The 12868-nt window shown below is 35.4% G+C and overlaps 1 protein-coding gene across 1 annotated transcript; it reads left to right on the top strand.

Moving 5' to 3' along the window:
- Positions 1-10819: 10819 nt before the first annotated feature.
- On the top strand, positions 10820-12640 carry LOC136818584 (uncharacterized). The gene is made up of 2 exons (XM_067074915.1): positions 10820-11394; positions 11828-12640. The coding sequence occupies exons 1-2, from the start codon at positions 11010-11012 to the stop codon at positions 12004-12006; spliced, it is 564 nt and encodes a 187-aa protein (XP_066931016.1). The 5' UTR covers positions 10820-11009; the 3' UTR covers positions 12007-12640.
- Positions 12641-12868: the final 228 nt, after the last annotated feature.

Genomic DNA, 12868 nt, shown 5'->3' with positions numbered 1-12868 from the left:
GAAGGTGAGCATTTTTTGTGTGTTTTATACATAGCGAGTGGTTCCGATAGATTTTGCTATTCCAGAACAAATTTGTACCCCCTATGTCAAGGAGGTCTTTCTGGGAAAGGTGACCCCCTGGATTTCTTTTCAATTTTTCAGGAACTCCTTCGATTATTTTTTTATTTTTTGGACCACCCTGGATTTTCCACTTTTTTACTGACCCTGGATTTTTACACTCGATAAACCAAACTCCCTGAAATATTTTACGTGTTGTCTCAATGACTTTCTTTAGAAGACTGTGATAAACAAAATTAACAAAAGCACTAAATAGGCCTCGATTAGTCTCGATGACCTAAAACAATATAATACAATAAAAATATCACACCCCCCTGGATATTTTATTTTCCAGACCATCCTGGACGTCCTAAACATAGGGGGTACAGACTATTTCTTGAATAGCCCAAAATTCCAAGCAGAAAAAATCTCTTAGTGAATAATATGTCAATGTGCGTTGTTTTCAGCCAATTAGAGTTGGTTTACTTTGGTGGGGTCTTTACTTGATATCTTTTGGTAAAAATCCCACGCGGAATCAAAATATAGAAATAATTTGAAGGTCGCACATATTTTCATATACAGTACGTCAACATCATTTACAAAATATGTAATTTCCATCTGGATCTTCCTTTCATGTTTAATCTTTTCTTCCCACGTATTTTTCTTCTTTTTTGATTTCTTCATGACTAAAAATTATGATGGAATTTCCAGATTGAATATCCCGACTACTGGCTGAAATAGAGGAATTTTCCTGAAAGTTAAAATCCAATTTTGATATTTCAGTACGTTAACGGGGGGAAATGAAGCAAATCTACTCTAGTAAATTTTTTGAATGATCTTCCCATTTTCTTCAAAAACCTTCCGTTCTAAAATAACTTTTAATGGATGAATTTAAGATTTAAAAATTTCCAAAATATTCGAAAATGAAGATGAAAAATGAAGAAGACAAAAATAAAGAAATTTTCTACTGGACCACAAAACATCAATTTATTTTCCTGAAACTTTGAAGCTCGCTGATTTAGAATACTGTTATTGGAATTTTCAAGTTTAGATGAATGAAGCTCGCCTTTGAGTACCGGATAGATGAAATCGGGGCTCTAAAATTAGCATAACCAGCCGAAAAATTTATTTGTTTCCCTCCCTTTTTCTAGCCACATGATTGAATTATCATCACTTTAAAAAAATCACGATTTTCAAAAACTCGAGCTAATATAAGAACTTTAAGATTATACATAAAAATCGGCTTTCAACTGAGAATTGTCCGTTCGCCAAAAAAATTTTCTTACAAAATGCCGATAAAAATTATTATTCAGGGTCAAGTAATAGTTCGAAGTTTCTTCTTTAATTTAATTTAGCCTCATACGTTTCTCATCCAGATTCTCTTACTCTAGTTCTTCTTGATGATATTTTTCAGCCAGGCCTTTTATCATTCCAATCCCTGTTTATGTTTATGTCTTCAGGCTCTCACACCGTCAGACTTGAAAAACTACTATATTCTAAATTCTTATAAAAAGCTTCACATTCTATCATGTACTTTTATCTAATGTAATGTAACGGGATTCGATAAATTCATTTCTTCCGTTCACTTATTTAATTTTATTTTTCCGGACCAACGGAAAAGGTTTTCCTTTAAATATTTCCATTCTCGGAACAACTAACGTAGGAATATCTCGTTGAGCTGATACAGAAAATTTTATATTTAGAAAGCTATAAATAAAATTGTTGTATTTTAGTGGCGGATCTAATTCTTGACGGAGAGCTGTCATTTCCTTGTAAGGAGTATGGCTAAAAAATACTCTCCGTCATAGATTTTGAACCCCCTCAGATCCACCACTGTATCTGTTGTATTTACGTAGATAAGTTTTGAGAGTTTTTCCCGGTTTTCTGAGATCGTTTTTATGGGATTGGTAGCCAGAATGTCAGATGTGATTTGGTCATGGCGTGATAAGGGGAGGGCGTTTGTTTAGACCATGTTCAAATGTAACAACTTTGAGTCGCTCCGTTATGGTTTTTGTTACGGGTACGAAGTGTTCATACTAATAGCACACCGTTATGCAAACGTCATAATTATTACTTTTAACACTTGAGCGAAAATCAATCCCACAATCCTTTTCGTCTTAATTAAAAAGTTGTGAAAGTCATTACTTTTTCTTTGTAGTTGAGTGTAATTTGCATGCAGGCGTAGTTAACGCGAAGGGTGATGGGATTGAATTTCGGTCAAACAGAAAAATCAATGTCTATTTTTAGATTCACTGCGGTATGCTATTGTGGAACGTTTCAGAGCAATGATACGGGAGTAATTTCATTCAGATGAGAAAAGTGGAGTGAAACCGTTTCGCCTTGTAACATTTTTTAGACGTTTCGAAGTTGACGTTCTCACTCGTTTCGGGACCGTTTCGTTTCGGAACGATACGGAACCGTTTCGTCCGAACATGGTCTTAGTTGACTGACCCGCCCTCTAAAGCTTACAAATATTTTTGTACTCTTAACTTGTTTTTATGGAATTTCGTCCAGGCGTCCAGGCGTGGTTACTTATATTCATCACGCAGGCTTATTATTGTATCATTTTTAAGCATCACTGACTAGTACATAGCTTGCATACCTTTGTTTTTTAATTTGTTAACAACAATCATTAAGAACGGAGGCATTTTGTGTCTAAATTTATAACTTTTCTCCTTAAATGGTATTCATGCATACGTGGAGTTAACTTCTGTAATTCACCTTTTTAGCAAAAAGGTATTTTTTGTGATGTCATTCCTACTGTTCGAGTTATGCAGTCTGTGAGGCACTGTATGCGAAAATGTTATTTTTGTTCAAATTCTTACTGTGAAATTATTCAGAGTATGCCAAATATCCGTGTCAATTTTTCGTAAACTTTGAAATTTTGCAATGCTTCCTTGATACTTCTACGCACTATTTTATAAGAACAATGAGTCGCAACGCCAAATAATAAGAACAATTTAAGAACAAAGCTGAGCCTGGAAACTTTGAATTTCGAGAATATTAGGAATTGGGCATTAAGCAAGTTAAGTTTTTGCTCCTAAGTAAGAACAGGATAAGGACAATTTGAGGCTCAAAGGGTAAAAAAATAAGAATACGTTAAAGATTTACATTTTCTTACAAAATAGAGTGAGGGTTTTTTTATTCAAAACGATCAACTCGTAGGTTTCGAAGACTTTAGTTTTGAAAACTTCAGTATAATGTATATAAAGTATTGTGTGTATCACTGAGAGTTTCTTGTGTTATCAGATTCGTGAATAGCATAATGTTTGTGGTAAAAGTTTCTCACAAAAAAGTACTTCGAAAGGTGATTTATTGTTTTTTATTGGAAAGAATCACAATAAAACTTCAGTATTATCTATAATATGCTGTGTGTATCGCTGATAGTTTCTTGTGATTTCAGATTCGTGAATAGCATAATGTTTGTGGTAAATGTTCCTCACAAAAAAGTGCTTTGAAATAAGGTGATTTATTGGAAATAACCATAATTTGCATTTGTTGGTTTCTTATAAAAGTTGAAGCACTTAAATTACAAAAAAGGCAAAAGTCGTGTTGCATGTAGTATATTCATAGCTTAGTAAGTATAATAGACAAGAAATGAACAGATACTGGCTAAGTCCAAGTACTGCTGTGCCGTTGAACAAACCATAAAGCTTAATAACAGTGTTTGATTATGATGAAAAACCCCTTTTCAAGGATGGAATGTATTTATTATTAAACATAATGTTCATTTGTTTATACATTTCTATCCATCGCTCGATGAGTGATGATTTTGAAATTTTTTTAGATTGTAAACTCTTGTAGTTTGTACTTTCGAGGGTTTTAGTAACTTTATTTGTTTTGCTTGACAGGTTTTCAAAGCTAGTTTTGTCGCCGGTACTGTTACTTGGTAATTCAAATATGTTATGTTAAAGAACGATAGCATCAGGTTGAATAAATTAAATCAAAAAATCGTTTTGAAAATCACAAGGCTGTAACGTATAACTTGAGTCTTTCAGGTTGGAATATTAGGCTGCACTAACCAATCCCCTCTGATATATTTTGATGTAGGGGATGTGTATGTAAAATTTCCGTCCGAGAATTACCCTCGTCTTCGTCCTCGTCGTGTTTTTGAGTTTTAAAAACTTGATTAGTTTGATTAGTAAATTTTATACGAGAGGACTTAAAAATTTCATTAAATTTTGATTAAAAATTTGAATAGCTAGAGGTTTAATACAATCATTGGATTTCTGAAGCTTTTTGAGAAAATCGAAACAGGTTTTAGCATCAGGTTGAATAAATTAAATCAAATCAAGAAATCGTTTTGGAAGTCATAAGGCTGTAACGTATAACTAGGCTGCACGCACCCCCTCTGACATGTTTTGATTTAGGGGATGTTAGTCGTGTATAAAATTCCCGTCTAAGTTACCCCAAAATTTTCTTAAAAGGTTCGGAAATGATTGTATTAACCTAGAACAATTCAAATTCTAAATTCAAATTTAATAGAATTTAAAGATCTCTCATATAAATCTTACTAATCAAGCTATTAATCAAGTTTCTAAAACTCAAAAACACAAAGACAGGGGTAACTTTCGGACGCTAAAATTTTTTACGTGATACGCATCCTCCATATCAACACATATCAGCGGACGGGGATGCGTGCAGCCTTACGTATAACTTGAATTTTTCAGGTTGGAATCAAAAAGGAAATTTTTGTGGAATCTTTTGATAATAATAATAATAAGAATACACGTTAATAATAAACTATATAAGAACATAAGGCTTCGAGGCCCAAAAATTTAAGAACATTCTAAGGCTTTGGAGACTCAAATACATGCATTTTCCTAAGAAATTACATCAAAATGCTCAAAAAATGCTGAAAATAAGAACATTTTAAGAACATTTTTAGGCTTCAAATCCAAAAAACTAAGAACATCCGAAGGCTTTGAAAATTTTTGACGTTCTTATAAAAAAAAAACGTGTACTAATATTGGCTCTTCACCTGAAAGTTCTGTGTATAATATACTAGGTCACAGTGTGGATCTAAACCACACTGAAACGACCGCCTTCCTTCACGCATCACGCACGCTCGCGAAAGAGCGCGCGCACATTGTTAACGCCTACATGTCATCTCCAGTACATTTTAGATTATTCATTGAAAACAGATTACGATATAGCCATTTTTCACGTCTCGATTATTCAATTACGAATAAAAGACATTCAGGGAAAAAAAAGAGAAACACCTGGGTAATCTAGTTAAAAAAACCGAAAGTAAATGGTAGACAAAGTAATGAGCCAAGGCAAAACGAGATTAGCGTACCACTATGAAAGAAACCGCCTCCGGCGGTCGATAATGCAATTTATGAAAAATAACTTGTTGGTATACTGAGGAATAATATTGAAGGGCCGTATTAGATTAAAACAGATAGAAACAAAGTGCTAGCTAGTATGGAAAAAAGTTACTATGTTGGAAAAAGTACTATGGATTGGAAGAAAAGTAAGGTAAAGCTGAGAAATGGGTAGCTCGGCAAAGAAAACACGTGTATAAAATCGACTGAGCGTGCTAGCTGAGGCCGTCTAATGAGAATAATGGCGATAATGACTAATAAAGGCCATAAATTAACCTTCTTTATACTATAGAATCTCAACTAGGCAAATTCGGCTTTTTGAAATTTGTTTGATAGTAGGGGAATACCAACCTTTAGGATTCTTTGCATCTTTCGTGGGGCGCAGCGGCATGTTATTGTTTCGAAAGTAGATAAAATTTTGAGGCTTTCTTAAAAGGGGTAACACGAAAGATGCTACGGATCCTAAGGGTTTGCCGCCTACTATAAAGGTTTCGTTTAGTTGTTTTGCTGGATTAGGTTGTTTTGTGAACATATTTTTGAGTAGAATTTTACCCAGCGGGAAATTGACTTTATGTTTGCTCTAGTTATGATAGTCCTAGAAGAATTCGCAATTTATTACAGGAAGTTACATCAAAATACTCAAAAATGCTAAAAATTAGAACATTTTAACCCTTTAAGTGCCAATGTCGAGTATAATGCCTTGCTTGAGTTAGAAGTCATTTTTGGTCTAACTCGTAATAAGTGACCTGTGCTTCATGGTCAAGCAAAAAGAAAATTCATAAGTGAGTCATTTCAGCGAGATTTCAAGCCAAAAAGTCAAAAAAAAAAAGCAAATATTTGACAAAAATCCACTTTTTGGAGATTTTGACAATTTTTGTTCGACAAGTGATCCTTTGATCCTCCAAATTTGGCCCTGTTTTACTTTATTCTATCCTCTAGCGAATTGATTTGAAGTTTTACCACTGGACACCTTTCCGTCATTCAGTCAGGTCCGCGCAGCTTTGATTCCAACCTCCCCCCCCCTTAGCCGCCGCCCACTTCGTGCTTTCTAAATTGGGCGCCACCGAAAGTACCCAAAACAAAAAGGTATCCAAGCTATCCAATGAGCTATGAACGAGCTTCTAACTCATTTTAGATCCGGAGATAGCCTTTAAAGTTTGAACTAGCGGTTTTCTTAAAAAACTTACCGTTGGACCGTTTAAGCCCAAAAAGTTAAGAACACTCTAAGATTTTAAAAGGTTTTGACGTGCTTATACAAAAGAAAAACTTGTAGGTTACTACACTTTGCTCTTATTAAACCTGAGAATGGTCGATAGAATGTATTGACTGCACCAAGAAGTTCCTTTATATTGATGGTAACCTGGAGATAACTGTTATTCAGACATTATTAATCATTGTTTACGATATTTCCTTAAACTGTCATCATTAAACTATACCTACAGTTAATTACCGTCTAATTTTCACTTAATTGCATCTCATCTCTTCACGTTGGTAGTGAATGCCATGCCTCATCTTTAAGAGATTGGATGAAGTTGAACTGAAGTTTAGATTTGTGTAATAGTTTGTGTGGAGGGTCGTGTTTCTTTTGATGAGAAAATATAGGAGTTGGCTCTCCATAATTCGATGACGCAAGATGACGTTCGTGTTATGGAGAAGAATGTGGTTTATTTAATGCGGTCAGAAGTCTGGTTCGCGTTTTAGGAGGGAGTTCAATTTATAAATATTACAATGTATCTTTATTTTTGTAGAGAATTTATAATTGACGCCGGAATCTGAATCTTAAAAGAGATTGGGTAAAAGGGATAAAAGTTAAACTAACGTTCAGATTTGTGTAATAGTTTGTGTGTGGAGTCATTTTTTTGATGAGACAATAGAGGAGGGTCAACATAATGTAATAATAGTGTCCCTGTCTTTAGGGTCGGAAGAAGTCTGAAGATAGCTGACAGGGTCTCAAATTTATTATGTAATTTTTAAGACGTGTATTTGGTAGGCTCGATTTTTGGCTATTTTGGTGGAAATTTTTCGTTTTGACAGGGCCCAAATTTACCAATTTACCACTTTTCAAACTCCAGCGGCACGTCTCCACCGTCCGTGAAGATCAGTGCCCCCCCCCCCCCCCCCCGGGGTTATTCCGCATCAGGGGGATTTATAGGCCAATTTTTATAGTAGATAGAGAATATGCTTTGAGTACATTACAATCTATTTCATTCAATCTGATTGCTTGCATTAGTTTTTTTCTCTAGTTTACTCGAGAAAGAATTTCTTTTTGCTATCTGCAGTTAAGATAAGGGTCGAAGGAGTTTTTGAGACTAGAATTCGATCAAATTTTCATGATAAAGAGTGTTCAATGTCTCTTGATAAAGTAGATTTTTCAGCCATTTTATTCAAGCCAGATTTTCACTCGTTTTATCTATTTGATCTTCTTGTAGTGATATAGCAGTCTAATAGAGTAGTTCAAAATTTTGAATCATCAAAATTGATGTTTTCTTTGTGAAATCTTTACAACGCCTCATCTCATTTCGATAGATGGTCAAGATTCCAATCGAGTACACTCTAGGCTTGCATAAAGCGTCAGGAAAACGTTTATCTAACGTCCCAAAGTATCATTATATGAATGTTGAAATAACGTTTGAGGGGATCAGTGGACCATAGAAGATGTTTTTTCCATTACAAAGGTTTTTAAAATGCTTATTGTGTATTTGATTCATTCTAGTACTGAGACATTGGTTTGTTTTTTTTAAGACTAGCGAGGATGGACGTGCAATACGGAGTACTCACGAGTGTTTTTCTAAGATGGTTAGTTTCTGATTGAGCTAGAGTGGTTTGGATCCTGAATGACAAGATTTGAGCACTTTTACCAAGCTTTATTTTTCGGATTATTCCAAATTGCTTCAGTCACTCCTTCGTCTTCTAAACTAAACTACAAACATAAACTCACTAACGCTAACTGCTACTCTCGGGTACCTAATAGCCGGTGGGATATTGGAATAAGCGGGGGGGTGGGGGTGGAAAAAATCTCGAAACTTAATAAGCGAGGGGGTTGGAATAAAAATGTCCTGGGTGAAAAATTTTTGAAAGGGGGCTAATACAGCTGAATTAGGACAAAAGAGGAAACTTTTAAAAACATTTTCCCAAAAATTAATAAGCGGGGGGGTTGGAATAAGAATGTCCTGGGTGGAAAATTTTCGAAAAATTAATTAGCGGGGGGGGGGCGGCTATTAGGTACAAGAGAGTAATTAGCTAAATATTTGTTCTTTTACCACTGTCTCAGGTTTTTCCATTCTCCTTGTGTAGTCTTGGTCTATGATAGCTTTAGTTCTATTTCTAGTCATGAGTCATAAAAGCCAGAACGTCAAAAATTTCATAAGAAATTGTATCTCTTAGAGTCTGTAAAAGTATGAAGTTAGATCGCCGCCAAAATTCGATCCTTCAAGTCGTCCCGTCGTACTAGAAGTCGTCCCGTCGCAATTTTCGGTAGTCGAATCATCCCAAGTTTCAAGTCGTCCCGTCGCACTAGAAGTTCGCAGGTCGTAATTCTTTTAAGTCGAACCATACCAAGTTTCTAGTGGTTCCTATCAGAAGTTAACTCGTCGGAACTTGGTACATGTTCCAATCATGTACGTTTAACTGTTTTCATAAGTGTTCATGTCATCCATCAGGTATATTTATGGAGATAAAAATATAAATATAAATTCACATTGCACACCACACGAACATAACATTATCTCCACAATATTTTGATTTTTGATATACGAAACAATAAACTTTTTTTTCGGAATAGCCTAGAGTCCAACTCTTTGAGATGAGTCGACTGCCAAAATTTGCGACGATTCAACTTCTGAGGCAACGAGACTCGACTTAAAATTTGGAATGTTTCGACTTCCAAAAGATTCCGACTTGCGAACTTCTAATGCGACCTACGGACTTCTTGTACGACGGGACAACTTCTAGTACGACGTGACGACTTGAAGGATCGAATTTTGCGATCTAACTTCATAGTAAAAGTCTTAAAATGCTCTTAAATTTTTGTCGCTACTTTGTTCTCTATTTAAAAACGTTTCTTGATTTTTGAAGTTTTTGAAAAACGAATCCATTTTGGATTTGAACAATCCTATATCTGAAAATTAGCGCATTTGTCAAGACAGTCAAGGCCCAAAGTTTACAGTTTGCTCTTTCAAATTGATAATGACAGTTTGCTCTATCAAATTGGTAATGACGTAATGACCTTTAAACGTATACTACCGTAACAGACGTATCATCCTTAAAAAGACGATCATTCAGAGTTTATTCAAGATAATCCGATATAATCCGAATTAATCCTTTTTAATAGTTTACAAATCCATTTAAATGAATTTCCCCTTTTTAAAGTAACGTTAGATGTTAAATATATACTAATTGTCATTAAACTAATTAAAACGGGTCAACTAGAATCTTACCATCACAAAAATGTCTCAGGGCGGAGCGCGGTGGTTCTTTTTTGTTGGTTTCTACGACCGAAGTACCGTACTTACCTATAATAATCCATAATTCCCCTTAACAATCAAATGATTTTTCTGAGCACTGATTGGTTCATTCATAGGTTTTAACCAATCAGATCGATTTGATTGTTAAGGGAACTTTTGGATTGTGATAGGTAAGTACGGTAATGTCAGTACAGTAGCCAACAGGGGCGCACAATTTGTGTAGGAGCAGAGCTGATTTTTATGACACTGTAATTATCTATTCATGGTATTGAAGGATAATTATAAAAGCATAAAAATCTGCTCTCCTACACAAATTTTGCGCCCCTCTTGGCTACGCTACTGAATGGTTAAGAGGGATGATAATTTGGGACGTCCGTATTTTGCTGTCACAGGTGAAACTGATAGGATGGCTGGCAAGGTTTCTGATCTGAAAAGTAATGATTCAAAGAGATGAATATTCGGGATAGCAGGGCCCACGCCATGAAATTGAAAGTGGGGGGCCAATGAATATAGAGTCTAAGGTGGCGCAACCAAAAATTTTTACTTGGCAATAAAGTGGGTGGGACATGACGAAAAAGTTCATGTGATTTTATTCCCATGTTAGTTGCTTTACAACTTACAGCTGATAACTTTATTAGTGTCAATAAATTCGAACCCATCAGGAAAGAATGTCATATAACAAACACATAAAAATTTCGACTTAAAAAACCGTGATTTGGCTTCAGACTTTAATTTTGCAACCGGTGTAGTGAGTTGAACAAACAAAGTTTGTTATTGGTTGAGTGACAAAAGGCTGTTTTTTTGTCGTTTTTTACTACTTTATAGAGTCAACCAGCAGTAATTTCTGTTTGATATCTTTTGATTGAATGAATATTTTTGAAAAACTTTTTCACAGTGATGATGATCTAATATTGAAGAATCACTCCTGCGAAAATGGTAATCATACCACATTTCTACAAGAAGTTGATTTTTTTCTTCTTCATTTTCATTTTCATTCTCATTTTTCTTTATTTTTCAATTTTTTTTTTGCTTGATAATATTCCACTCACAAATATCTTTTCAACGAGCACAAAATCGTAACAGACTTTACCTATTTGCTACCCGTAGTATAAAAAACCTCTTGTTATTTTCGCCTCTCTTTTCATTTTAGATATAAAAAACAATCCTTACTTGAGCATACTCAATGGATAAGTTAAAACTGCTCACAATCATTGCATTATTCTACTCGCTGGCTTTATTCGATATCCACCAACAACATGGCCGCCATGTTGTCCAAGCTGTTTCTCTTGACAACATGATCAAAACATTACAAAATAAAATCAACGAATTGAAGCGTGAACGGTCCAGTAACAAAGATACTACAAAAGAGCCTTCGATTGGCGGGAAAAGTGAAACGTCAGACGAAACCGCGCGGCGTGATGATAAAGATAAAGAAGATGAGAAAAGAGCTCAGGTGGTGGCGAAATCTAAACCAGTAACGATTAGAATATGTAGTCAGAATTTGTTTAAGCTGTTCATGAAACATATATGTCCGTTACAAATCAAAAAGAAACGACAAGAAATAGAAGGTAAGAAAATGATTCCCGTTCGCAGGGGTTTTCCATAGATTTATAAAGCCGGTAGGGCTAGATTTCGTGCTTTGGCTGAAAAGTGTGTCTTTAGACCGGCGATTGTAATTTCTTCATGCCTTGGACTGGCGAAATTTGTTCGTTTACACTCATTAGAGAGTTTATATATGCTATTTTTCCCGCAGCCTGAACGGTTACTTTTGATTTGCCTTTATCCTGACTGCCTGAAGACGATGGTAGATCAGCACTTTAAACGTTCTTGATTTTGTGGTTTTGAGTTATTTGGCTGACAGTTAGCTCTCAAACTTGCACGGTGAATCTGATTTGAATTACCACGAATTATAGACAGAATCAAATAATAAATAGAGGTTCTAATGAACGAGAGTCTACTATATTCCATTTCTCAATGTTCCATTTCTTCATGTCATTTCAGATGTGACTTTAACAAGAGAACGAGCCAGGAATTTCTTACGATCAGATACTCGTCACAGTGGGCGATCAAAAAGATCTTCAATCTTCGGTGGAAACGGTGTCGGTGATATTTTCTTCATGGATGAATGTTGTACCTCAAGAGGTTGTGATCTACATGAAATCAATGAATATTGTGTCTAAATTTCCTAACCACCTGGATTACATTTTTTAGTGGAATTTCAGAAGATCTAATGATAAGGATAAAATTTGATGAACGATTTGAAGCTTTTGGTTTGATTGGTTTAGAATGAGGTTTTTGTTTCGGGTAGAGACTAAAGACACGAAACGAAGACCATTGAGTTTCAAGCCCGAAGGGAGACTCCTGGATGGGAAATGAAACCACTTAATTTCCCATCCAGAACGCCCGCGCGTAGTTTTTACACAAACGCCGGATTGAAACTAAAATCTATCGCTAGATTTCAAAAAATGTAGTCCTCCAAAACAAAGGAATTGCTAGATACAATCCGTCGGCATGATTACGGCGCGTTCTATGGGCGTTTTGGATGGGAAATAAGTAGCTTCAATTTATCTTGCCTGAAAAGGGTTAAAGGTTTCGCCTCTAGCCCTTCGGGCTTGAAACTCAATGACAAAGACACTTTTTTTCAGAACAAGTGACGAGCGCTTCAACCATGGTTTAAGTGGTTTCAGAGAGAGAAACTTTTAGAATTATTACTTTATTGAAAATGTGGAAGACGAGAGAAAACTTTAATAACTATTTTGGAAAATTTTTATTTATTTGTTCGTTTAAGAATATTGGATTGGTATCGTCTAAAAACCTTGCTTTGTTCACTGTCCTAGCCTTGGTCATGGGTACCTAAGAAACTCCTTTGAGATTCATTTGAAAGTTAGTTAACTTTAGGGTTTTTATTATCTATTATTCCAATGGCGGATTGGCGACCACCCACGTGGGTCAATATTCCAGCAGAGAGGAATGATAGTCAGCTTCCCCGCGCTCGGGATCAACTGCCCTTTACTTAAAAGCCTGGTAATATTTCGGTTGAAC

This window comes from Clytia hemisphaerica, unplaced genomic scaffold (genome assembly GCF_902728285.1).
Source record: "Clytia hemisphaerica strain Z4C2 unplaced genomic scaffold, Clytia hemisphaerica genome assembly, whole genome shotgun sequence".
NCBI classification, from domain to species: Eukaryota; Metazoa; Cnidaria; class Hydrozoa; order Leptothecata; family Clytiidae; genus Clytia; species Clytia hemisphaerica.
This window is presented reverse-complemented; position numbering and strand designations above follow the sequence as displayed.

Coding starts and splice junctions, on each gene's coding strand:
- LOC136818584 (XM_067074915.1), top strand. CDS start 11,010: ATGGATAAGTTAAAACTGCTCACAATCATTGCATTATTCTACTCGCTG. Junction 11,395..11,827: donor GAAACGACAAGAAATAGAAG/GTAAGAAAATGA, acceptor ATGTCATTTCAG/ATGTGACTTTAACAAGAGAA.